The following is a 27,691-nucleotide window of genomic DNA, read 5'->3' on the forward strand; positions in this document are numbered from 1 at the left end:
TACCTCCAAAAATGAGATGACATACCACAGGTATGTCATCTGGGCTAACCACCTTTCCAGCTGCTCTTATTTCAACCTTAATCCTTGGCACTTTTTTTAACATTCAGTTCTACTTCCTAGGTCTAATTATTGGTGATTTGTTTTACATGTCCTCCCACCTGTTGCCTGTTCCCTTGTTATCCTCTGTGTATATATTGTCAACTCTGCCCCTTTTTTTTGTCCTGCCTCATGATCGTGTCTTCTGTCTCAGTTTTCTTCCTTTAAGATTTGTCATTTTTGGTTGATCTGTTCCTCTCTGGGGCTGTAACCAGGAAGCAGATTCCACATTGAATTGATTGAACTTACTCTGATCAGCTGTTCCGGAACAGAAAACAGTGATGGGTACAGGATGCTCATGGAGTGTGTGGCACATTGCCTTTATTGTGTTGAGACTGTGTTGACATGTTGATTAATGGCTCATTTATTCTGATTTTTTCATACCAAATACAATTAATATACAGTATGTCAAATGATGTAAAATGCAGAATTTACAAAAAACATGTTTGCAAAGAAGTATAACTAAAAAAGTAAGAGAAAATTAAAGTGCAAGTTTTGTTTCTAGGAAATATAAGTGCTTGTGACATTGGGCATACTTGTGTATGTGAGGGGAAAATGCAGGGTTAAATTACCCCAGACTGGAGAAAATGTCCCCAATTTATCTTTTCATTGTACAGTGGGTGATGGCGAGCTCCTCTCAGCATGAATACAAATATGTTGAAACTTGCACTTCCCGATAAACACAATTCTCACCGCTGTACGACACATCAGCTGAATAGGTCACGTGATTTTTCTTACAGTTACCCACCTATACAGGGTTTCGCTCTTTATGCTTGATGCATGCACTCATCACTATGAAGCTTACGTTGCCAACCTCAAAGTTAACCAGGAGCGGATCTACATAGGTTTTCTGAGGGTGGCATGGAAATCAAATGGGGTGGCCATTTGTCATTTTACACATATGCAGGTGTTACATTCTGTAATATGCATTAGAAAAGTAAAGGCACACACAAGCACGCACACACACACACGCGCGCGCGCGCACACACACACACACACGCACACACACACGCACACACACACATATACCAATAAAGCCGCCTCTTAGTTTACCTTCTCTGTTTCCGAGTCTTGCATTTGGGTCCTACTCCACCTGCCACACAGAGAGCCTTGACAGCTTTCCACTATCCCTCCTTCTCTATCTTCTTATTTTATTCTTAATCATTCTAACCTGATGCACAGCCTTTCCATCTCCATTGCTCTTTCTAGTAAATCTGTAAACGTCCTTTTCCATTTACCATGTAGTTTTCTGGGGCAGTGTCAAAATGAGACATTGTCCTGGCCTCAGACCAATCTGACCAAGATCAAGTACTGTTGCAACAGCAATTATTTGCAGTCACTGGCCATTAACTTCTAAAGAGTTGTCATGCTCAAACCTTAAATGGCCCAGTTCTCATAGACAATAACTGGAAGCAATACAGACTGAAGCACATGAAAGTTTGAGTTGCTTGATATTATTTATTAAACTGAGAATCTGATTTAATTACTCATTACACCTTCACCCAACTGATGGTACCTGAATGCTGGGCATAACCAGGCTTGGCAAACTGTTTGGAAAATTTATAAGCAAACATTAAATGGTTTATGTCGCATTAGAAATCCAGAAACGTGGTGCACCACTGTAGAAAATATGTGGCGACCCCTAACGGTAGAAGAAGAAGAGGAAGGTGGAGGGCGGCATAGCGTTCGTCCGGCCTAAATACATACGAAGAAGAAGAGGAACAGGAAGAAAACCAACAACGTCGTCGTCACTAAGCCCAGTAGGAAGACTGCTGAGTATTTGTAAATTAAGTTCTTCTTCCTCTACGCCGCTGCTCGGCTCATTAGTCGTGTATAATTGTTAATTAATTATTATTTCTTTTCGGAATAATATTTAGCTGATATCACCGGTGGTGTTAGACTTAAAAATGAATAACAACTGTGTTGATATTTGATTTCACTTCAACTTTTGAGGTGAAACAATAGCAGAGACAGCAGAACTGAGATGAGCTGAAGACCCGAGGAGAGGACACTTCACTGCAGACTGTGAGTCTGCAAGCCTAGCATCACATCTTTTTTTAAAAAAGAGATTTTTAGATATGAAACGTTGCCATTCAACTACCAGCCTTTGTTGCACACTCAGCAGTTTCACTCGTTAAGGTGTTTAAAGTGTCTGAGCTTTACTGTACGTGACTTTGAGTATAAGAATCTTTAAAATTTACACTAAGTACGTATCTGTGTAGAAATATGGTTTCAGAAGGAATTCACTATGGATTATTTTATCTCAGTATCGACTTGTTACTTTGTCCAGATAAATATTTGTGTTGTCACGTGCATGGCGAAACTATGTTTATGAGGTTAAGTCGCTAAAGGCAGAACAAAAAGCTCTTCCTAAGAAAATGTGAAATAAGTGTGGTGATTTAATGTAAAACAGAAATTATACAATTTTAAAAAGCTTGAAAATTGATATTTGATATGAAAACACATTCCAAAGCTCGCCCTTGGATGTCAGCTGCCTTTTATTCCATTCTGTTAAGACATCCTGCACTGCTTCTGTGAGGTCTGTGCTCTGGGAATACCATCAGATGGCAATATATGTGGTTCCAAGGAGACTTTATGTCCTCTAGAAGTTTATATAAATACTACTTTCTGCTGAGTTTGAGCTCACTCACTCATTTTGTGTAAAGTAAAAATTAATTGTGTTTGTAAGGGTGGCATAGTGGTTAGCATTGTTGTCATGTGAATCTGTTTTGTAAATCGTGGTCATTCTATATTTCAGAATCGAGGATTACCTGTGAAATTAAATCTCAGCCATTCTCACTCGCTAGTGACATACAGGTTATAAGCCAATGAGAGTGTGGACTAATACGGGGGTATTAGTCCACACTCTTGGAGGAAGCATTCTTCCTCCAAGAATGCTCATCTTGAAACATCAAACATCGAATTTGAGAAACCAGTAGTTGATGTGCATCTCTTATACTCTATGGTTTGGGATCATTGTGATATTTGAAAAATAAAGCCGTTCATGACGATATAAACCAGGAACCTGAAATTCGGATTCATCAACCCACAAGACCTGTTGTCACTTATTTTTCATGCGAGTTTTGTGTATGTTGGCCTTCCCGTATGCTTTACTCCTTACTCCTTCCATAGGAATGGCTTCTTGACAATGATCCTTCCACTGGCTCGTCCCTTGAGTTAGGTGCTTTTTTAATGGGATGCTTCATAGGACAATGTTAAGTGGCTTAACAAACAACAAAAAGACATTCCTCTGAGAAAGGCCAGGTACTAGTTTTGAATTAAAAGTGAGTGAAAATGCAGCCAACACCAGAAGAGAAACTTTGAAAGACTTTCAGAAAGCCTGGAGAGCTATTGCTCAAAGAACGTCTGGATCATTGGAAGCAAAATATGAAGAATTGTGGAGTGGCTCAGAAGTTTTATATAGCTGTTGTATGTTGAAGCCTTGAATGGCTTTGAAGCTTCTTCCTCATTTGTCTCTTTATTCAAAAGGGAAATGAGGAAGGAGATGAGTTTCAGGTTTCAAAATGTTGTCATATGCACAGTACTGAGATACACAACACAGCAGATTTTTAAAAAAGAGCTTTAAAAGCTATGTACATATTTATACTACATCAGTTGTATGTACAGCAGACAGCAGTTGGTGTTCAAGACAGCTGTGAGAATGCGATTTAGTGTGCAGGAATGTAGATTGAGGTAATCTGAGGTTATAAACTCCTGTCATGTGTTTTGGAGTCTAATGGCATTGAGTTCTTTAGTCTACAGGTCCTAGATTTCACACTTCTATACCTGCAGCTTCAGGGTAGAAGTGTGAACAGACTTTGTCGAGGGTTGTGTGGGTTTTTCGATAGTTGATCCTCTGCAGAGAGGGCGGTGGACTCCTAATGACCTTTACAGCAATCTTCACTCTACAGGCGTTTGCAGTTCATAGCATTGGCAATGCTGTGCTGCAGCAGATTCACGCTCTTGTGGGTACTCTGCTTTCAAAGCTTTAAAATTAACAGATTTTTGACGGCCCAAAGGAAGAGGGGTCCTAATGGGACTAGCTACTGTGTTAAGCCAAGTTACATCCTTGCAGCAACATGAGCCTTGCTTAAAACCGTTTTTGTTGACAGTTGTGAAAATGACGTTTGCCAAATGAACTATCAATAGTTATTTTTTGCACTGGATTACTTTAATATGGGTTAATTTTTACAAAATGGTGAAGTAAGCACATCTGGAATATAGACCCACACATTCAAAAATTACCTTGAAAAATGTTGATCTGCACACAATTAAACAAACAATTGTACTAAACAATATCTTATGTTTGCTGTGGTTGTATGTGTTTAGATTTTGTAACATGTATGCTTCCAGTTAGGTGACACCTGTTGAGAAGCTAGAGCTGCAAGTCAGTAGAATCATGGAGGATGACTCCAGGCCTTTGCTGAGTTCAGAGCAGACTGGAGAGGACTACTTGCAAAGAGACTCCACAAATTCGCTAGACTTGAGAACTAAAAGGTAAATGCTGTGCTAATCAGTACAAAGTATGAATCATTTTCTCTCTTGCCTGTCACATGCCATAGGTTTATGTTGTTCATTTCATTGCTAGATAATAAACAAGCTGCTTTATTACCTTGACTTCTTGGAATTCACTTAGCAAGCAAATACTAAGATGTTAGTTGTGAGATGTGTGAGTGCTTCATTTTCCTAGCACCATTTCCTGTGTTAGTGAGTTTTAATCCAGTTCACACAATGATTAGAACCTCTCAAATCTCAAATATATTTGCTTTAATGCATGAATTTTCTTAGTCAAGCTACAGTGTGTCACAAAAGTGAGTACACCCCTCACATTTTTGTCGAAATTTTATTATGTCTTTTCATGGGACAACATTGACAATAAGACACTTTGATACAATGTAAAGTAGTCAGTGTACAGCTTGTATAACAGTGTAAATTTGCTGACACCTAAAAATAACTCAACATACAGCCATTAATGTCTAAACTGCTGGCAACAAAAGGAATACACCCCTAAGTGAAAATGTCCAAACTGTCTCCAAAGTGTCAATATTTTGTGTGGCAACCATTATTTTCCAACACTGCCTTAACTCTGGGCATGGAGTTCACTAGAGCTTCACAGGGTCCCACTAGATTCCTCTTGCACTCCTCCATGATGACATCATGGAGCTGGTGGATGCTTGGCCAGCCAAGTACCTTTACCCTGAGTTTATATAGCAAGGCACTGGTCTTTTTGGAGGTGTGTTTGGGGTTGTTATCATATTGGAACACTGTCCTATGGCCCAGTTTCTGAAGGGAGGAGATCATGCTCTGCTTCAGTATGTCACAGGACATGTTGGCATTCATAGTTACCTCAATTTACTGTAGCCCCCCAGTGCCGGCAGCACTCATGCAGCCCCAAACAATGACATCCCACATGCACTCAACTTCTTTGGTCGACCATAGCGAGGTTGTTCTGAGTGGAACCTGTTCCGTCAAACTACTGTATGGTCTTGACCAGTGTGCTGCAGCTCAGTTTCAGGGTGTTGGCAATATTCTTATAGCCTAGGCCATCTTTATGTAGAGTAACAATTCTTTTTTTCAGATCCTCATAGAATTCTTTGCCATGATGTGCCGTGTTAGACTTCCAGTGACCAGTATGAGAGAGTGTGAGAGCACTTACGGGTGTACTCACTTTTGTTGCCAGAGGTTTATTCAATAATGAAGGTGTCTTGAGTTATTTAGTGGGGACAGCAAATTTACACTGTTTTAAGCTGTGCACTGACTACTTTACATTGTATCAAAGTCATGATCTTCAATGTTGTCCCATGAAAAGATATAACAAAATATTTACAAAAATGTGGGGTGTGTATTCACTTTTGTGAGAAACTGTTTATAAGGCCTTATCTGATTGTAACATATTATACTTTAAATAATATAAAAATGTAAATTGTGCAAATAATTACTGTATGCAGTGAAATTAAAGAAATTATGTGTTTTTACGTGACTTGAAAAATGCATGATTTTTATTGACATCTTCCAGGCCTTTCCATGTGGAACGCAAGAACATTATAAATGATGGCCCTCAAGAGACAGTATCTGCGGAGGCTGCTGTACTCAACAGCAGATTACACTACTACAGCAGACTCATGGGGTCTTCTGATCGACAATTGGTAGGTCGAGTTTGTTGTCACAACCATGAATGCATCACAACCATAGCTTCTGGGCAAAAAATTTGCCAAGTGCAAACCACTTAAAAAAAACCCCAAACAAAACACAGTAGCAACATAAAGCTTACGACATGTTTTGACCAACAGATTGGTGACAAATTCAATATTATTAAATACAATTTTAAAAGCATTTATTCATTGCATGGCTATAATAAAAAAAAAAAACTGCATTTTGGCGTGAAAGCCTTTAGAAAGCCTTGATTATTCTTTGTTGTAGACACAGGCATGGAGAGCTGGTGACCGCGTGATGTAGTAGGGATTCCTAATTTAAAGTTTTCATGGATGAGTATGTAGTCACAAAAAACTGACTGGCACATAGACACATATAAGAATCCTTGTATTCACTGTCTCATGACCCTAACAGAAATTGAAATAAAAACTTCAGGAAGTTAAAGAAAATTCACATAAATGCTAGTGGTTTTCCAACAATGGCAAACGTGTTAATCCAAAACGGTGTTAACACATTTGCCCAAAACATTTATGAAATTAACTTGAAATAACTTGTGTAATTTTAATACTAGCTATTAGTTCCTCCATACAGCGCTAATTTTGAGCACTGTCACCGTGGAAGAGATTACTCCCATCTGCATAAAATTATAGATTACCTTTAGCATCTAGCTGTACAAAAGGGCACTGAGTGTAAGCAAAGTTGCTTTTCTTTGGAAGACACAGGTAATGCCATATACTGTGTTACGCTTCCAAAAGAGCTCAGTAAATATGTTTTCATTGTACTTAGCTGTCTGATTTTTTTTCTAGCAAGTAACAGTATTTTGTAGCTGAAATATCCATCCATTTATCAATCTTTGCTTATACAAATTAGGGCCACAGGGCACTGAAGCTTATCCCAGCTGCCATAAGAGACAGGGTATATATACTCTGGACAGGTCACCAGTTAATAAAATGTTTTTTGAAGGCACTAGATAATCAACCTTTTGGGGTTTAATTTATGTTCATCTGGACGTAGCGTATTCAGTGGGAGAAAGGTTTCGTCACTCATCCAAGTGACTTCTTTGGTCTAAGCTGACTGCAGGTTTCCCCAACCTTATAAACAGTGTATTTGCACAATAACTTAAACCAGCCCATTTAATGAACAATATGGTGTGAGGTAAGTTCCTTGATAGTTAATATGCAACTTGTCATGACCATTGATCAACAACCACTGATCAAAGACCACTGATCAATTGCCATGAGTACCATTCACAGAGTTGGATAATGGCTGCAATCACAGTATTGTAAATGGTACTCATGACCATTGATCAGTCGTCTTTGATCAATGGTCTTTGATCAGTGATCGATCTCAGGCTATATAAATTGGTATTATGGACTGTAATAATTTATATTACTTGAAAGAAGTCATAAGTTTAAGCTGATAACCTTAACTAATGCTTTTAAAGTTCCAAATTTTTGGAAGGAAGCCATGATAGATCAATAGGGCATGTAACATGTCAGAATGTATTGGAAAATCCAGTTGGCTAAATCCACAAAAAGCTGCCCTAGAGCCATAGAGGCAGTACAGGTCAATTGATCACATAGCCTGTCCAAAAAGAAAACAGATCTGTAAAAACTACCAGAGCTCAGAGTACAAAGCTACTTGTTCATTTTGAGGTGAGTCATTTTTCCTGCTGCACTGCTACATCAGATCTTGGGATTCTCCCACCTTCCAAGATCCACTTTAAGCCCTGGTTGTCCCATGCAGTGTACCTGTGTCAAAGCATCTGTATTGTTGTTTCTCTTATCATCTGTTTTTATTTTTACTTAAAATAATTTTAATTTGCCTTTCTATTGCTATTATGTTTCCATCCACTGGATATGTTAGCACATAGTTGCTTTTCATTTCATGAATTCTCACAGAAAAAAAAAGTTATTGCTACATGGTTATAACTTCAGATTGTAAGGGGTTATCAGCTATCTCCTAATCTTCTTCTTTTCAAAGTTTTGTAGTAACACTGAATTACAAACTGAAGATCTGAAAATGAAGCAAACCTACCTTAATAAGTGGAATGCCATTAAAGTTATCTTTGTAATTCTAAGACGTCATGACATGCACTTTTCTGAAATCTTCACCTTCACCTCTCCGTTTTTCCTCTCTAGAGTCCTCCAGATCACGTGATTCCCCAGCCAGATGAGATCTACATCTATAGTCCACTGGGAACAGCTTTCAAGGTCCCAGGCAGTGACCATACCTCTAAAAACCCCAGTATCATCACCATGTAAGCCCTAGCAGTAGTAAAATGTGAAATCCACTGCACAAATGCATGTGTAAGCTACATGCTTTCTTTGTAGTTAACTGGATGCATTTAACTGCTTTGATTTATTTTATTTTTTTTCTTGTCCCAGATTTGCTATATGGAACACAATGATGGGCACATCTATACTCAGCATGCCTTGGGGTATAAAGCAGGTGATGTGTTTCAGTTTACATATTTGATGTTTTCAGCTCATTCAAAACCACACCTAAAATCACATAAAAAAAACAAACAAAAAAAAAACAACCTTTGTTTGAGAACTTTGTTCAAATAAAGGTTAGTGTAGAGGCCAAAAGCTCAAAATGAATATACAATTTCGAACTTTATTTCAGGCTGGTTTCACTCTTGGAGTCTTCATTGTCATCTTCATAGGCCTGCTGATGCTGTATTGTTGTTATATTGTCCTCAAATCACCAAAGTCAATACGTAAGTCATTTTTACAAACTAGGTTTGGGATTAATAGACCAATACTAACAGCTTTCTAAAAGTTTACAATAGTACCTAGTTCACAATGGCTTGTTTCAGATCTCAAATGCTAGAAAAATATTTTCCATTCCATATTAGTATGCAAAATTAAGGCCAATGGCAAATTCTCAACATACACATTGTATAGGGTTCTTTGTGAGAGAGCAGTTATGTTTTTTGTTGTTAGCATTTCTTTAATATGTTGTCATTCACTTTAGCATAACTGATTAATTATGCTCTTTATAATTTGCAGGCCAGAAAGATAAATTTACCCTTAAATTTAAAAAATAGAGTACCTGTTTATACTTAAAATTAAGTGTTTTTTCCCTCTTATTCTCTGCCCAACACTTTTTTTCAGTGTCTGCATTATAAAGATTTTACAGAATGTTTTGTTCCAGTATCATTCAGAACCTGATCTATAGAGCAATTTATTCCCCAAATGCATGATGAAAACTAATGTATTTATCGGGATTTATCAGAAGTTGCTGTTTATGAAGACAAGTCTGTCTTCTGCAAAGTGTTACATTTTTGGGTGATCACTGTACAGGAATGTCACTGCTGTATTTGCTCTGTTTAATATCAGTCAGAGCCTGACCTATGGAGTATTCCTTACTACTGTAGTTTAAAAGCTTTTACACTCCGTCACCTGAAGACAGCAGCAACAGCTTTCATCTTACCTACTTATAATGTTTCAAACCTTTACTGAAGTCTGCTCTTAGCAGGTGGACATGGAATGTGCTGACTGTATCAGCAAGTCAAAGAAATTCCATCAATTTAACTTGAAAAGCTCTTTGCTTGCTTTGTACATATATCTAGGATATTTCCTCCTGAGTGAAATGGATAACTAGATGAAATGAGAGATTTAAAAAAAAAAAAAATGTATTTGTATAAATATGAGTTAACTACTTGTTACATGCGAATGTGCAGTCTTGTTAATACATCTAAACACTTGCTTTTAGATCATGGTTGCACCGGTATATTTTTGGCATAGTTACAAGAAGTTATTGTTAAGACAGAAGGTACAGAGCAAATTAATTCAGCCTAAATAAAATAGTGAAGCTTAACACTGAACTTATCAAACATTATTCCTGAATCAAAAAAACAATTTATGCTGCTGCATTTACTAAATGACTTTGCAAAAGAATGTTAGCTCATAAAGTTCATGTTTGTCACCACTGTGTACTATGGAAAAGCTTTTGTGATATATTAACATCATATTTGGGAACCAAGTATTTACCTCTGTAATTATTCTTTGTGCTCTCCTAGCCTGTGTGGACACATCAGACTGGGAATTCCCTGATGTCTGTCAGTACTATTTTGGAAAAGTTGGTCAGTGGTCCAGCTTGATGTTCTCTATGGTGTCACTTGTTGGAGCTATGGTAGTCTACTGGGTACTCATGTCCAACTTCCTCTTCAACACTGGACAGTTTATTTACAGTAAGAAACAATGGTTTTATCTGCAAAAGAGTGGAATTATGTCATTCTATACTATTGTTTGACATGTTAATCCTTGTTTATGTTACCATATGTGCAGCACAGTGACTTCAGAAACATTTTAAGCAAAACCAAAACTCACAGCTCTGCAAGCTTTAATTAACTGTGGTAATATGACACATAGTGGGCCTGATGTTTGTAATAACTTTTTTTCGCTGAGGTTAAGCCATTAGATGATCTAAAAGATATTGTTACATTATTTTTCAATTTCTGTTTAAATACACAGAAGTTACCACTCAAGGCAAGAAACACTGAGAAGATCTCTGAAATTTGCACAGAAGACATTTGCATTACACAAAGACATTGTGCAGAAAGATGTAAATTCATTATTTGCTTTATCAAGCTTTTGGCTTTTGCAAGAAGGCTCGTTTCTCTTAACCGATGGCTTCCTCTTCTCTGTCCATAGACCATGTTCACAATATCAATGTGTCAGATTCAGAGTTGGAAACCAATGGCTCAGAAAAGGGTAAGTCACTTGCTGTATGCAAAGTTTCAGCTTTATCATATACCTTTCAAAAAAGGTTATAAATTCCAAGTAAATAATTCACATCCAGGGAATCACAAAGTTACTGCTTTGTAAAGACGACATAGACCACCTGCATACTAAATATTGTAAAAGTTAAAGCTTTTTGGCCCGTATTTCCAGTCTGTTTTCAGATTTTTATTAAAGTTAGAATTAGTTTTGGAATAAAAGTCTGGGAATGTCTGATGGTTAAATCTAGGGGCAAAATGTTTGGAATGAAATAATATTAGTGAACCTCCTCACAAAGACCACCAAACAGACAGCGGTTAGGCAAAAAGCGAAAGGAGACTGGAAAAGCATGTGACTGTAAACAAAGATGTACTTTATGCCTTTGATCTGGTGCATTTTATAATTTTGTGTTACCCAGTTAATTAACAGTGTTTGATGATATTCTGTTAATTTGTTCACCAGTCATCTGCCCTTACCAAAATACTAACCCTGGAGGGAACAACACCATCAGCACCCTTTTCCTCAGTGACAATGGAAATATGTCTGATGTGAACCCTTTTGAACGCTACTGGAGTAAAACCAACACTGTCCCCTTCTATCTCATCATTCTGCTTCTTCCACTGCTCTGCTTCCGCTCAGCTTCCTTCTTTGCAAGATTCACTTTCCTGGGTAAGACATCAAGAGGTTGACTGGAGCCACAGCCACCCCAACCTGGGTGGGAATGTATCAGGATTATCCAGATGAAAAAAAAAAAAACGCTTACAGTTTTTTTCAGCATTGTCCTCTCATTTATCTTTCAATCCCTGGCTGCTCCAGTCTGCATGCCAAAATATCCTTGAGCAAGATAATCCCAGGTTGCTCTTCAATGCAGCCATCGAAATGTGAGGATGTGTATGAATGTTAGATAGAAAGTACCGAAGCTTAGAAGAAAACTTCTATGAGTGGGGGAGGCATATTGTAGTATAAAGCACTTTAAGTGCTCGAGTAGAGTATAAAAGCGCTACATAAGAACCGTTCTATTTACCAACAGCAGTCGCATTGTTTTAGATTAGTCAGAAAACTTGGGCTTCGTAAATAGTGTGTACTGGAATTTCTTTACAACGCACTGCTGGCATTTGATTAAAAAGGGCCCAGCATAGAAATGTATTCTTTTTGTCACATCATTTTGACTGAAGGCTCGAAAAAATGGCTAGATCCTTTTCTTTGTAGACATGGAGTTAAGACTGGTGTCTTCTCATTAAGAATTTCACATTTGCTCAAAGGTGAATGAGTGGTGAAGTGCAATACTGATCATGGTTTGCCTTTATTTAACATTTGTACTTAGTTAAATAAGCATACTCTGATGCAGAGTAGAGATACATCAATTCATTGTTAACTGTGGGGCTTGATTAATCTGCTTTCTGTGTTGCATCAGCAATTCATTCATTAACGTATTGATGTCATTCATCCATCTTGTACAGGCACCATATCAGTGGTCTACCTGATTGTATTGGTCACTGTCAAAGCTGTCCGCCTAGGCTTTCACCTGGAATTCCACTGGTTTGACAAAACAGAATTCTATGTTCCAGGTAAAACTGGTGTTAATGCTTCTTTGAGTGTCTTTTAACAGGAATGTAGATGTATGTGTAGATATTGGTAACAACTGAAAGAAATGACACCAAAGATGTCCATAAATTGTGTAATAATATGAAATAACACAGGGAAAAAGGACATGAAGAAAGGGGGGGTGCAAAAAGTCATGACACCAGCTGAAAATCTAAATATTATATTATTGAGGTGCAAAACGAAGGTCCATTGGCTGTACACCTATGGAGCCATGTAATAAGGCATATTATGACCACTGACAGAGCAAGTGAACATTTTATCTTCAAAGCTGATATGTAAGAAGCAGTAAAAAAGGGAAAATGTAAGGATTTTGACAAGATTTGATGAGGGCCAAATTGTGATGGCTGCATGACTTGGTCAGAGCATCTCCAAAACTGCATTTTTTTGTGGAGGTGTTGTTGGTCTGCAGTAATCAGTATTTATCAAAAGTGGCCCAGTGGTGAACGAGTGACAGGATCATGGGCAGCTAAGGTTCACTAGTGCTAAGGGGAGGGATGGCTGGCCAACAGATCCAACAGTTGCTGTTGCTCTAATTGCTCAATAACGTAATGCTAGTTCTGATAAAAAAGGTGTTAGAATACGCAGTACATTGCAGTTTTCTGCATATGGGGCATATCCTCAGATCAGCCAGAGTGCACATGCTGACACCTGTCCACTGCCAAAAGTGCCAAGAATGGGCATGTAAGATTGAGAACTAGGACATGGAGCACTGGTAGGGGGTGCCCTGATCTGAGGAATCATGTTTTCTTTGACGTGGGTGGCCGGGTACATGTGCGTTGCTTCATTCTGCCACCAGGATGAACTATGGGCACGAGGTAAACCAGCAGAGGCAGTGTGATGGTTTGGCTAATGTTCTGCTGGAAAACCTTGGGTCTTGCCATCCATGTGGATGTTACTTTAATACATACCACCTACCTAAGCATTGTAGACCATATGTAACCTTTCATAAAAACTATATTCCCTGATTGCTGCGGTGCTTTCAGCAGGACAATGTGCATTGTCACAAAGCTAAAATGTTTCAGGAATGTTTGAGGAGAACAACAAGAAGTTTGAGGTGTTGACTTGGTTTCCAAATTCCCCAGATCTTAATTTATTCAAGTATCTGTGTGATGTGTTGAACAAGCAAGTCCGATCCATGAAGGCCCCACACTGTAATTTGCAGCAGTTGAAAAATCTGTTGCTAACATCTTGGCGCTAAATAACACAGCACACTTGGTCTTGTGGAGTCCATGCCTTGATGGGTGAGGGCTGTTTTGAAAGCATAAGGCAGATCAATACAATATTAGGCAGATGGTTATGTTATGCCTGATGCGTGTGTGTCTGTGTGTGTTCTCAGTTTCTTTACATTAAAGAATGTATCTATGTTTTAATTATGATCTTTCAGAGTTCAGATTGCTCTTCCCTCAGCTCACTGGTGTTCTCACTCTGGCCTTCTTCATTCACAACTGCATCATCACATTAATGAAGAACAACAAGGACCAAAAGAACAATGTGAGTGTTATTTATCCATGTTCTTCCAAATATTAGTACTCTTCAAATCTGGTTTTTGCATTTAGATGACACAATTCAGTATCAAAAGTTTTAATTCTGATGCATCTAAGGTAAATTTGGTATGTTTTCAGGTGCGTGACCTGTCTGTGGCTTATCTTTTAGTGGGGCTAACCTACCTGTACGTTGGAGTGTTGATCTTTGCTGCTTTTCCCTCTCCTCCTCTTTTTAAAGACTGCATTCAGCCAGTAAGATTTTCACTTTATTGTTATTTTTAAATAATTTTTATGTATGCATTTTTTTTCACCATATGAAAAATGCTCATATTTTCCCTATACCCACTACCACTTAAAGATGCAAGTAAACCCTTCGATTTAATAACCGATTAAATGTCTTTTGGCAGCAGCAATCTCAAAAAGTGTATTCAGGTAGCTGTGGTTCAGTACAATGCACTACATTTTTTTTTCTTTTCTTTTGCCTGTCCCATTTGGTTCTTTAGCCATCAGAATTGTTGTCTGAAGACCAACAAGGACACCCAATGGATTTATTTTGCCAAATGGATCATCATGGCATTGCCGTATTGGTCCATTTGATCGACCTTTGTTTTTATTATTTATTTTATTTTATTTTCAGTTGTTACAGACGGGACAGACATGAGTGAGGGATAGGAAAGGGAGAAAGAAAGAGGAAGGAAAAGAAAAACAGAAGGGAAGAGGGACAGTGAGAAAGGGGAAAAAAATCTCCTGGATCACCTGTTGAGAGAGAAAGAATAAAAAACAAGCAAAAAAAACAAAGCAACATACTAAACACAACACCATCGCATTAATCAAGCTAAGTGTAAACAGCAGTAAATACTAAATATTGAATGTTGTTGTGCAGCACGCAGGACAGACAGCGCACAATGTGCTTTGAAGTAGCAGCCAAGAAAGGTGTGATTTAAGTCTACGAATAGTGAACACCCGTGTGCACACCTGTGTGGATCAGCGCGCTTGTATTCAAATGGTTTCCCCATGTAATGGTCTGCAAGAGGATGTAGAGAGCCATAGCCCTGTCCCTCAGGGCATGAAGCAGGCATGGAGGAGATCCAGGCCTCAGACATCCAGAGGCCCCAGAGTGCGAGAGCCCAAGGAGGACCACCGGAGGGGCATCTGTGCCACCCTCATGGGAAGGGCTGAGGATCCCCAGACGAGGGGGTCACCCAGTAGCCACCGAGCAGAAGCTAGAGGGGGCTGCACCGGCGTGCCTGCCGGCTCTGCCGGCAGCCAGCTGTGCCAGAGTGAACCGAGCCGCAGGCCCAGAGGCCAGAGGCCCGAGGGCCCCCCGCGCCCCTGAAGAGGCCTTACCGAGCAACAGGCACCAGGCCCCGCCAAGTAGCCACCGGGATTGAGCTGGTACATACCTGAGCGCCCAGCCCCGGACACCAAGAACCACCAATGCACCGACCCCTGAGGGCATCAATCACCGGCAGGGAGTGTGGTGAGGGGAGATAGGCCTCCACACTTTGGAGGGCCTGGGAGTTCCCAGAGAGGTGGAGTCTAAGACCCGACCTGACATATAGACACAGACAAACAGACACACACAGACACAGACATGCATTCCCACCCTCATGCACACATATACAAACACTCAGCACTCACCCAACAGAGGGATAAACGTAAATGGACATGTACACACAATCACACTCCCCAAACATACTCTATACCCCGGGTCCAGGTATCCTCGCCCCCAGAGGGGGAAACAGCACCCAGACCCAAGAGATGTTACCCTTCCCCCCGGGGTGGAGGCAAGCAGACCGTCCCAGGCTCCGCAGCAGCAGGGAGGCCAATCGGACAGCCAACATCTCCTCCCAGCCCCCCCGCCCCGATGGCTAGTAGAGAGCGGGGGGGGTGTGAAGACCCCATACCTCCCTCCTCCCGCTCATGTGTAGTGTTGCTGCGTTGTTGCTCTAAAGTGCATTTAAAACAAGGGAGAGCATGGTGCTGCTGCCAGAGAGCAGCAGGTGTTAGCACAGCCCCTCCCGAGAACCCTCAATGTCTACATGGATTTAATATTGAGAGGTGGGCACCGGCGCCAGAGGTAGGTTTGAATACACAGACCGTCCACTGGCGCCGTTAACGTGCCCACCCTCAAGGCCCTATATATATGTGTGTGTTATGAGAGTGTGAGTAATGTGGATGTCTAAGTTGTGAGATAAAATTGAGGCACAGGTGGCCAGAAGGGGACAGAGGGGGGGGAAATGTCTCCCCTGCACCCTGGTGACACACCCGCACGCCAAGGCCCTACCTGTGTGGGTGGGTGTGGTGGAGCGGGAAGAGGGAGGTGCCGGGGATGGGGAGGAAAAGAGGGGAGGATGCCCCTCCCTAGGGCCAGCTCCCACGGTGACCCCAGTAGGCACCCCCGTCCTCTGGTACCCACCAAGGCAAGGGAGCCCAGGCCTATCCAGACCGGGGCCTACGGCAGCAGCACTGCCAAGCCGCAGAGGAAACTGTACCCACCCCAACATTCAATCATCTCCCAGACTACACAAGACAACAGACACCCAGGTTAAGTTTATTCTCCACCTCTCCTATGTCTCTCCCCCACCTGCAGAGTGGACTCCTGCAAGGATGGAACAACCTCCCTGTCAGTTGAAGAGCCCCCCAGTTAGGCCGATGCACAAGAGGCCCCCTGTGCCAGGGCTGAGCCCCCGTGCACCCACCCACCCACAACCTTGGCGACACACCGACGAGGACCGAAGCCCCCAAGGCCCAGCCAGAGCCCCAGCACGGAGGCGAAGCACCTCCGAACCCCAAACCCCCACAATGCACTAGATATAAGAAGACTATTATTCCCTGAAATGAGTCAGTGGAAGCAGATGTTTACCATCTGTGATGTATCTGGGTAAAGGGGCCTGTTATTTTCATTGCACACCTTCTACATTGGTTTATCCCTGAGCAGGGCAAAAGATGGATTGTCTTTGTTGGAAGTGAGTTTATCATAGCTTTGCTATAGTGTTGAAAGGTGTTGATCTGCTGTGTTGTTAAGTCTTTTGAGATATAGCTGGTAAAGGTAGATCATTTCTACACTAATAAACTGGGCTCAGTGGTTAACATGGTTACTACTGGACAATTTTGAAAATGTAGTCACTGTTAACAATCTATACCCATCCTTTACACCACATTTTTACCTAAGGCAATGTCACTATGTTTGACTACAGCTGTCACACAGTAGACCTTGAACTACTGTATGACAGCTGTAGTAGTTCAAGGTTGAGAAATGGTTTGCGTTGCTACGCTGAGCTTACAGAGGCAACAGAGCAGAACAAAATTTCCAGTTTTAGTTACAGTCCATCCATGGGAGGACTCCTTAAATTGCTCCAATATGTATTTAAAATAAACACAGTCAATATGTTAGAAGAGAGGGACCATACAATTGGTTGTTGTAACTTCTGACTCTAATAAGGTTTTGTTGACATAATTAACTTGCAGGGTTACACTCTTTTAATCTATTCTTTGTAAGTGGAATTGTTTTTCAGTATTACCAATTTTTTCATACATTTCAATTTGATTAATGTTAAAAACTAAGCATTCAAAATGATTTTTATGTACATAGATGATTTAAAGAGTAATCCTTCTGTTTGTTTGCTTGTTTCAGCATAGTGTACACTGAAACAGTTTTGATCTGTTGGAGCATGTACATGTAGCTTTAAATGGTCTTCTGTGGTTTCTGGCATTATTTACTTTATATTTTGTGTGTATTTAATGGGAAATTCCTGAGTAGTTTCTGTGGTGTATGGGTTCCCGCTTCCATTAGGTGTGTGGTCTGAAACAATATTTAGATGAAAAGTAGAATCCACACTAAACCAGGACCAAAGGTATCGCTGCAGAGCATTGCACTGGAATGTGTTGGTCAGTATGTTGTACATAACATGGCAGTGGTTTTAATCTTGTGGCTAAATCGTGTTTATTCTGACATATCAGTCATTTTGTGTCTGTTTAGATTTAAATATGATTTGCTTTTGTTTGAACCATAACCATAAGAATTTTTTATCGGCTTGTTTCTTCATGGATATGAACATTAAAACCCCTTATTTGCTGATTTCTGGCAACCATAAGTTAGCTTATAAACACTGCACTGCTTTTCCCTCACAGAACTTCCTGGATAACTTCCCCAGCAGTGATATTATGGTGTTTGTGGCTAGGACCTTCTTGCTTTTCCAGATGATTACTGTATACCCCCTGTTGGGTTATCTGGTGCGGGTTCAGATGATGGGTCAACTATTTGGAAATCATTATCCCAGGTAAGAGTAATGCTTTTTCCATTTAACAGGAAACAAAACAATGCTGATAACTGATCATAAAAGAAAAAAATAAAAGAAACTGACCACGTTTCTTTTATTTTAAACAAAAAATGTGATAATTTCTCAATTTAACTGCTAAATTTTGTTCAGTTGTTGTGTCTGCGGTGGGAATAATCAGGCAGTTTTCTGCTATGGGATGCACTTTGTGCTCCTGTACATAGCTGTAATAAGAGAGTTGCAGTTTCTACTCCAATTGTTATTAATTAAACAAGACTAAGAAAAGAAATGACATTGTAACCGAATAAATAAATTAATAAAAAACAAAAGCATGTTTCAGATTTCTTCATGTGGCCACTTCTTTGTGTGCCATCTCTTAACGACCTTATGATGTCCTGGGTAAACAGTGATCGATGACTTGCCTGTAAGCAATTTATAGTTTGTTATATTGTTTTTCTTTAGTTTCCTTCATGTTCTGATACTGAACATCTTAATTGTTGGAGCTGGTGTCCTGGTGGCCACATTTTATCCCAATATAGGATCCATCATACGGTAAGTATGAAATTGTTTTGCGTTCACTTATGTGAAGACAAACAGTCTAATTAGTCTTAGTTTAATAATTTAGCTTGAATAACATTTCATAAAGTAGACTGACTGTGTAGCTATGAAATTCTGTAAACATTTTGATGACATTCTTACATTATTGAGGTGTTTGATATTAAAGACTACATTGGTTATACTTGATTGAAAAATAAATGAAATAGATTGTTATAATAATGGCAATAAGTGGATGATTAACTTAATAAAGTAAAATTCAATAAACAGATATTTGTATTTTTGAAAAATAGTCACAGAATAAGCAGTTCCAATTGTTGTCATACCCTCGAAGCGCTTTGGGTATAAAGTAGAACAGCACTATATAAGAATCAGTCATTTTACCCTGAAGTTAATTTACAGATAATAAAAGGCTAAAAAAAAAAAAAAGGTCATTATAATATAAAAATGAACAATAAAATCAAGGCATAAATGGTATGAAAAATGTGACAGTTAATAAATAAAATAATACATAAATAAAACTATTCTGATAGTTCCAAGTTTGAATTAGAATTGAATGTCTTAGTTATTTATATGTATTTGAACAAAGTTCAAGATTCTGAGAAAGGCAGACCACTGAGTTGTAAAATATTTGCAGTTACATTTATGTCCTGTCTAAAAGAAAAAAGAAAATTACAGTATGCCCCGTGGATATGTAGATATAAGGTATAGGTATAATTATGCATCTAAGATGTTTTGTGCATAAACTGAATTAGAAAGTATGTTTTTATCTTTCTTTGAAACTTTTTACTTTAAAACAAACAACACTACACTCAATACGCCAGGGTTTGAATCAGTGGCCAAAAGGTAAACCTGTGTTAGCATGTTCATCCTTACCTATGCAAGGAAGAAAAGAAACAAAGTTTAATCTAAATTCAAGTATGTTTCCTTTTTTTGTTGTGGCCATTGTTGTTTGGCATACCAGTTGGCTCCTTGTAATGGTGTAGTGGTTTTAACTTTGTGTTCCTCTTTGCAGGTTTTCTGGAGCAATTTGTGGATTGGCTTTAGTGTTTGTATTTCCTGCATTAGTCCACATGATCACCCTGAGACGGCAGGGGATGCTGAGGTGGAAGACAGCAATTTCCCACAGTTTACTAATCTTACTGGGTGTGGCCAACCTGGTGGCTCAGTTTTTCATGTAGAAGTGGCTAGTTAATCTTTCAGAATTAAGATTAATAAATATGAAGAAGAATTCAGCTGGCAACCTGACATTATTTGAAGAAACTTTAAGTGTGAAAGGCAGATGAATCAAATCAGCTACTCAGATTAATGTTTGTGTTTGTGGTAGTTAAATTTCCTATCACAAGAAGTTACAGTTGAATATTAGGGCAGTAATACAGTTTAATAACAGGAATTCAGTGTTTTTGTTTGGCATACATTCATTTTTATTTCCTTCATGTTATCCAGCCTTTTTTTCTGCCCCGCTAGTCGTATACCATATTCTAAACTGTGTTGAAACACAGATGTTTCAGATGGGTGTGAGCATTTTGTTAATGGGTTTATGGTTACCGTACATTTTTTTTTTTTGGCAACAGTGTCCTTGGAAAAAGCCAAGGGCGCACTTTATTCAAAACTAAAACAGAACCGGTCAGAATTAAACTGGATCTAGTGGGAAAAAAATTGAAAATTTAACAGGTGAAGATCTATAAATATTCACTCTGTGTAGGCCAAAGTGATGTGGACACAATTACTAGTCCAATTGAATAACATTAGCTCTCTATAGTTCCTCAACTGTAACTTGATAGAGCTGGGTTACAGCAGTCACAGTTATATCTTGCTGATGGTAACTATCAAGTATTGACTTGCTATTTTTTTTTTTAAATTATAAATAACATCTGGCCCAACCATAGGATAATTAATTGCTGTCTTGATTTGTTTTAAATATATACTATATTTTACTAATGGTTGGATAGCTAAAGGGATTATGTGCGAGGAAAGAGTCTGTATTAACTTTAGTTTTCACGTTATTTTTAATCATCAGTATCAGTGTGAAAAATAATTTTGGTTTGAGGCAAATTTTAGTACTGTGGGCATTATCATCTGTAACATTGCATTCACTGAGGTCACATGGGGATCAAGATGCACTGTGGTAAAAAAGCAAGCAATAGCTCAGTATTAATAATTGTTATAGCAGGGTAATATTAAACTATTAATAACTAGTTTTGCCTCATAGGCATCTTTGTTTGTTACCCATGCCCATAGTTTTTGGCCCCTTCTTTCACATTGTAGTCTAATATGTTTCAGCCATAACAATTGTTGATACAAGCTATTACTTGGTTTATACCTTGGTATTTCTCATGCTATTATGTGAGTATTGCAACGTTTAGACATTACAGCAGTATTATCATGTTAATACTGAGCTGTTATTAAGTCCTGTCATAATAGTGAACAAAATTATAAATGTCAATGTGGGGTTTTCAGATTGGTTCAGAGTGATGTTGTGTGTGAGGGAAGATAAGGTGCTGCGAAAGTCACCTGTACAAATCAGTCAAACTTTTTAGGTGTTTGGTTTATTTTATTATTATTATGAGGTTTTTTTTCCCTGTAGCCTACATACCAAAATCTGATTTATTTTTCTCCACACTTTGTATTATTTTATCATCTTTAAATGGATACAGCTGAAGACTTTTTTTTTCTAGCAGTTTACACTAAATAAAGCTTAATTGAAATTACTTTGTCTTTGAACCAAGTACACTTTCCATTCATTTTGTTTCGGTTATCTAATTCAGAGTTGCAGGGGGGGGCGAAACCTATTACAGTTGTTGTTGTAGTTAATCTAAAATGGTATAGTAAGTAAATATGTTTACTGTAAATAGTTGGCTAATAATTGATTCTGTCGCCCTCTATACACATACAGACACACACACAAGTCATTAAAGTGCAAGGCAGATGTTATGATTTCATAATGTTACCCATTTGTATCTATTCAGTTATTACCCGTTCACCTGAGTCTAGTAACTGAGGATGATGAAATCATCCATTGCTAAAGAATGAAGTCAGCTGTGATTTGGTGTTTCCTTTTTGAGAAAAATCCTCCCCAGTGTCTCCCTCCTGTCGCTTCTCTATTCATTCATCCAGTCTGTCATTCTAAAACCATGGTACATGGGCTCCCTCTAGTGGTACGCGGGAAGTCCCCCCCCCCCCTGAACACTGAAGCTGGAGGATTCAAGATTCGTCACATGCATAGTTATACAAGTATAACATGCAGTTAAATGTAACCTGACATGCTCCTCGACATGTGCAAAAGGGGGAGAGAAGAAGAACATTATATTTTATATACATTAGGTGAATGTGCAGTAGTAGCATTGAATGCAGCAAGCAGGTGAATTCTGTACATTAAGTGAATTAAATAAGAATAGACAATCTGAACGTTTTACAAAATAGACAATATTAACATATTTAAAATTAACACAGGGACTTCCACAGCCTTTTCAACAGCGGGGAGGGGGGGGGCAGTGTTTTGGAAATGACAGTCTTCACTAGTGGGGATAGTTACAAAGCTTTCTTTGTTATGAATTAGCATACTTGTTTTTTTTTCATTACTTAGTTTTTAATAAAGGTTTTACATATTTTTACAACAGAAAAGGAAAACGACAAACAACCAAAAACAGCAATAACAAAACAAGCAGTCGACTGAAAAGCACAGCTTTTTCCCACAAAGCAATTCTGGCAGTGAGAACATGACTTTATATTCATGAATTGACAGCACATCTACAGATGTAAGAGCAGCCTAGGAGAGGCATGCAGAAGTTTATATAGATGTGAGTAGGCACAAACAGGAGAAAGAAAAAATAAATTAAATTAAAAAAACAAACAACATTCTAATTTTGGATATATTTCAACCACTTGTCCCATCTTGTGGTATAAATATTAGCTTTCAGCCGTAACAAAAAGATACGTTTTTCCATTTTATGAATCTCCTCAACAACGCTCAACCAGTTGTCCAGAACAGGGGGTCAGTACAGAGCCACTTACGAGTAATTGCTTTTTTTGCTGCAGCAGTAAGAATCTTCAGGAGATATTTGTCATTGCTTGTTAATTCTTCGGGTAGGTCTCCTAAATAAAATGTTATGACAGGCCGTTGTTTTGATTTAAACCCTATAGTCGGTTCTATCTTTGATATAACATCTTCCCAAAATTTAGAAAGTTTTCGACACGACCAGAATATGCAGCAGTTTCCCCACAGCTCCTCCAGCATGAAAAATTTCCCCGTGTTATTTGTTTTGGTGTTATGAAAAATTGTACCAGGTTTTTTCAACTAAATTCTCGCCAGTATGCAGAGGATGAGGTTGAAATGGCAGTCTCACACATATTGTCCCATTGCTCAGAAGTTATAACTGAGGACAACTCTCTCTCCCATCTTTCCTTTATATAATCTGTTGAAGTTCCCCTACTTTTCAATATGCGCTGGTAGAGTTTAGAGGTAACTGACTTACATCCCTTATAGTATGTTTGTGAAATCAGATTAATTATTTCATTGAATTGTGTATTAATTTCTTTAGTCACTTTTGAGGACAAATACTGCCATAATTGTAGGTATCTGAAAAAATCACTTTTTCCTAGCTCATATTTTTCTTGTAATGTTTGACAACTTTGCAGGCCATTCTTATCCAGTATTTTACAGTATACATTAATGCCTTTATGTGACCAGTTCTTAAATTGTAAATCCAATTGGTTTGGTTTAAACTCAGAGTCATAAGCCACCCACTTAAGTACTTGAATGTAGTTCCTTAGATTTAGTTCTTTCACTAACTCAAACCAGATAAGCAATGTAAAAGATGCGAAAGGGTTCAGTTCTTTCTGGTAGGCTGTTGCCAGTTTCTGATCTCCTATCAAGGCTTGTATTGGAATGACCCCACACATATTCTCAATGTCTTTCCATCGGGCCCCATAAGTGTCATCACACCATTGTATAATTATTTTGAGTTGAGCAGCAAGGTAGTAATCTCTGAGACTTGGGAGGGAGAAGCCACCTTTATCTTTATGGATTAATAATGTGCTATATTTAATTCTAGGTTTCCGCCCCCTCCAAATAAATCAAGATATTTGTTTGTCCCAGTCATGGAACTGACATTTGGGGATTTGGGGACATATTCTCTAATGTCCAGTTCAATGAATCAAAAACCCAAAGAGCTCAGCAGCCACCGCAACAAATTCTGGATCCTTTGCTTTTAGTTAGCATTAGCAGCACATCCTGCGTCCGATGTGAAAGGACCTTTATGCTGCGCACTGTGACTCACAGCAATGGTACCGGGTCAGCCCTGACTTTGTGTTAAACTAATCCTAAAGTAATAATGGTATTTCTAACCACTGATATACCACAACTTTATCCTTTCAACAGCTACTGAAAGTTAGGGGAACTATATACCAGTTTTTAAATTGTGTTGATAGGCCATGTAAAACCAGAGTTATGATCAAAAGCATGTTAGTAATATGTATGTTAGTATGTAAGTAAGTACGCGATGTTTTTTCCTGAATAAAACAGGCATTTACTACTGGAAGACACGGTAAAAACAGCGTTTTCTAAGGACAGCGCTAGCAAACACTCTCCGCTTGTGAGCAAAAAAGGGAAAAAAACACCCTTCCTTATTTGTGTTAAACAATCAAAAATATATATGGAAACGTGACATTTCGTTGTTTAGGAAGAGGGGGAGGTTTTAGGAGTGAGCGACCGAAAGAAAGGGTGAAAGTGAGTTTTCACAGGTGAGAGACTTGTGAAGTTTACCGTGTTTGAAGTGTGTTGTCTTGTGTAGTTAGTGTGTAGTGTAGTTGTTGTTTTGTACTTACTTACTGTACATGATGTTATTAGTAGAGCAGGGCGATATGACCAAAAATATTTATCACGATATACATTTGAAAATTTACGATAACAATATAACTGACAATATAATTGACACTAGACAAAATACTTTTATTATACTTTAATAAAGGTCTCTTGCTTCTTTAGCAAGTGAGAATAAGTAGTAAAAATGGTGGAGCTTTTATGGGGAATATAACTAAAAATACAAACTCCACAAATAAAACATACCATAAACTCATAGCTGTCAAACAAAGAAGCAAAACAATACGTAAGACAAGAAAATTACTGTAAAAGATTCAAAACAAATCATGCAAAACCAAAAATACACCCTATCCTTCCCCAGGATGACACAAATACAGAGCTTCTCTCCTGTTCCTTGAATTTAAGACTGTGCATTCTGTGAAACCATCCTGGCAACTAATGCACAGCTGTGTAGTTTGCAGTGCATAGGTGGGCTATATAAAAATACAGTTAAGGTTGACAAGGAACTCATCATACACTGTATTTAGTTTGGATAGTTTTTCTTGAATAGTACTGATATATTCTTGTGGGATGTTCCTGGGATCCAATGTTCATAAAGACTATCAAAGTGAAGCAGAAGCAGAGTTTAAAAAAAACAAAAACGAAAGCATTCCCCTTTAGTATTAGTCTGCAGGTTCTTTCCCCTCTACGAAACAGCTCAGACCGTGTTGCTCCTTGTGCAAACTCATCTATGTCCCATGGTTCAGGTGCTTGTTTTATGTTAGATACTTTAGACTGTGTCTGAGGGTTTCTCTTATAAACAGTGTAGTTAATAACTTTGCCCTAAAACACACAGAAAAAAGGCTAAACCACAATAGGTGCACATCTTTCATTCAACATTTTAAGTAATTAAAAGGATTTTAAAAACTTGAACGTGTCTTACAGTCAGTTATGGTTGACAAGGACCTTTATAATAGCATAGAAAAATACCTTTGAATACAAATGTTCATGTTCCTTCAAATATCAGCTTACTAAAGTGTACACAAGTTCTTTAGCATACTTTTCTTCAATGACTAATGTATGAGAAACATAACGCAAATAGGAATAAATAAAAAATCTCCACCTACCTTAATATGAGTGTTGTTGTTATTAGGATATACAGAGTCCCTTGTAGTTTTTTTGGTCTTTGTGTCACTCTTGAGAGGAAAAACTTCAGTGTCTGTCTTATGGATGTCTTCATAACATACTGTTAAACTTGTGTATTCTTAATGCTAAACAGTGTCTTATGTATAACTGCCATCTTGATTAGCTTTCTGGCACAAGCAGGTTAGGGAGACTTCCGGTAGGTCAGAGTTTCAATATCACTCACCAGTGTTGTGTATTTCCTTTACACTTACTGATGGATTTATTCTCTTGCTGGCTCTTCAAAATGCAACACATTGCACAAATCTTTTAGTGCAATGTCTCAAATCTAAAACAATCAAAGCAATGCCCAGTTTGAGAGAAAGTTGCCTTCCTTGGACATACTGTCCCGATCAAGACCACTTGAAAAATGGTTTCCCAACCACTATGCCGCGGCACATTGGTGTGCCGTGAGAAAGGATCAGGCGCCCCAGAATGATGCAGCACTTAATAGCAATAGATTAATATTTGAAAAGAAAAAGTACTCAGTCTGACATGGGTCCTGGAGAAAATTCTGAGCCAAATGAAGGCCCTAGCATGAATACTAAAGCAAGTAAAGTAAGAAAGCAAAAAAGGTATACTGGGGACAAATTGAACCAATTCTGCTATACCTGGTACGCAAATTATCAATATGCTTTTTTTTTTTTTTTTTTTTTTTACATTTTTGTTTGGTGGTGTGCCATGTGATTTTTCTAATGGGAAATATGTGGCATGGCTCCAAAAGTTTGGGAAACACAGTTGTAGAGAGCATCCTTCATCACTGAAGGCCCTTGTCTGTGTGGTAATGACTGGGTTTTTCAACAGGACAATGCTACACAATGCCTGCAGGACAAGGGAGTTCTTCCAGGAGAATAACATCACTCTTTTGTACCATCCTGCATGTCCCCCTGATCTAAATCCAACTGATAACCTTTGGGTATTGTCAAGCGATATATTCTTAAACACTTCTTCAGCTGAGAGTCAGAGAGTGGAGACACACAGTTTTACTTGCATGCAAGGGCAGTCACAGAGCACTCGCACGAGAGTGAGGGCTCCGGGACTCGCCCTCTGCCACTGCCCTGGTCTTTATTTATATACAAAAGTAATACAATAGTGAATAGACAGAGGAATGTTGGTGCTTACGTATGTTAGGTGTATGTGTGTGTGTGATTCTGAAGGACGCAGCCCCTCTTCTTATTAGGGAGTGAAGATAAAAGTGTCCAGCTCTCCTCTTCCTGGTAGGAGTGAAACTGCTTGTTCAGCTATTATCGCTGTGGGAAAGAATTTATAAAACAGAAACAAGTCTTGTAGTGGACAACAGTCTAAGTCATAAAAAGGTCATCATGCAGTATTCTATCATTAAAAACTTATACTGACTACTAAGTACAATTTTTCCATTGACAGGTATGGATGGCAAAGGAAGTTTACAAAAATGGACAACAGTTCCAGACAGTGGATGCTCTTTGTGCGTCTGTCTTCACCACTTGGAGAAGTTTTTCCCACTTACCTCATGGAAATGCTTGCATCAAGCATGCCAAAATGAATTTTTGAAGTGATTAACAATAACGGTGGAGCTAGTCATTACTGAGTTCATGTTTGGAACTTTGAATTCTGTTTTGGGGGGTTTATGGGTTGTTTTTGGAGTGTGGTCCTAAACTTTTGATCAGCTGTAATACAGCCTGTTTCAGTTTAAGCATTGTTTTCAATAAATTGCATGCTCAAAAAAAATGTTTTGTCTGACTCCAATTTCTTGGTGCTGCATGTTGAAGCTTTACTTGGAACTTTGTTAGGATCCAGCCACGCAAAATATGACTTTTTGCCATTTTTCAA

The 27,691-nt window shown here is 38.7% G+C and overlaps 1 protein-coding gene across 3 annotated transcripts; it reads left to right on the forward strand.

The window, feature by feature from the left end:
* The first annotated feature begins 1,745 nt into the window (after positions 1 to 1,745).
* On the forward strand, positions 1,746 to 27,589 carry slc38a9 (solute carrier family 38 member 9). 3 transcript variants are annotated; one of them, XM_085167628.1, is made up of 16 exons: positions 1,746 to 1,878; positions 2,050 to 2,121; positions 4,450 to 4,593; positions 6,113 to 6,242; positions 8,391 to 8,509; positions 8,637 to 8,700; positions 8,878 to 8,971; positions 10,277 to 10,447; positions 10,911 to 10,970; positions 11,439 to 11,645; positions 12,437 to 12,544; positions 13,966 to 14,072; positions 14,204 to 14,317; positions 18,200 to 18,348; positions 18,808 to 18,897; positions 19,916 to 27,589. In XM_085167628.1, exons 3-16 carry the CDS (start codon positions 4,496 to 4,498, stop codon positions 20,079 to 20,081), a joined length of 1,677 nt encoding a protein of 558 aa, XP_085023754.1. In that variant the 5' UTR covers positions 1,746 to 1,878; positions 2,050 to 2,121; positions 4,450 to 4,495; the 3' UTR covers positions 20,082 to 27,589. The 3 variants fall into 3 exon arrangements, with proteins under 3 accessions (XP_085023754.1, XP_085023755.1, XP_085023753.1); XM_085167629.1 differs by having other exon boundaries at positions 1,755 to 1,856; XM_085167627.1 differs by lacking the exon at positions 1,746 to 1,878 and having other exon boundaries at positions 1,885 to 2,121.
* The last annotated feature ends 102 nt before the right edge of the window (positions 27,590 to 27,691 follow it).

This window comes from Neolamprologus multifasciatus, chromosome 7 (assembly GCF_963576455.1).
Source record: "Neolamprologus multifasciatus chromosome 7, fNeoMul1.2, whole genome shotgun sequence".
Taxonomy (NCBI): domain Eukaryota; kingdom Metazoa; phylum Chordata; class Actinopteri; order Cichliformes; family Cichlidae; genus Neolamprologus; species Neolamprologus multifasciatus.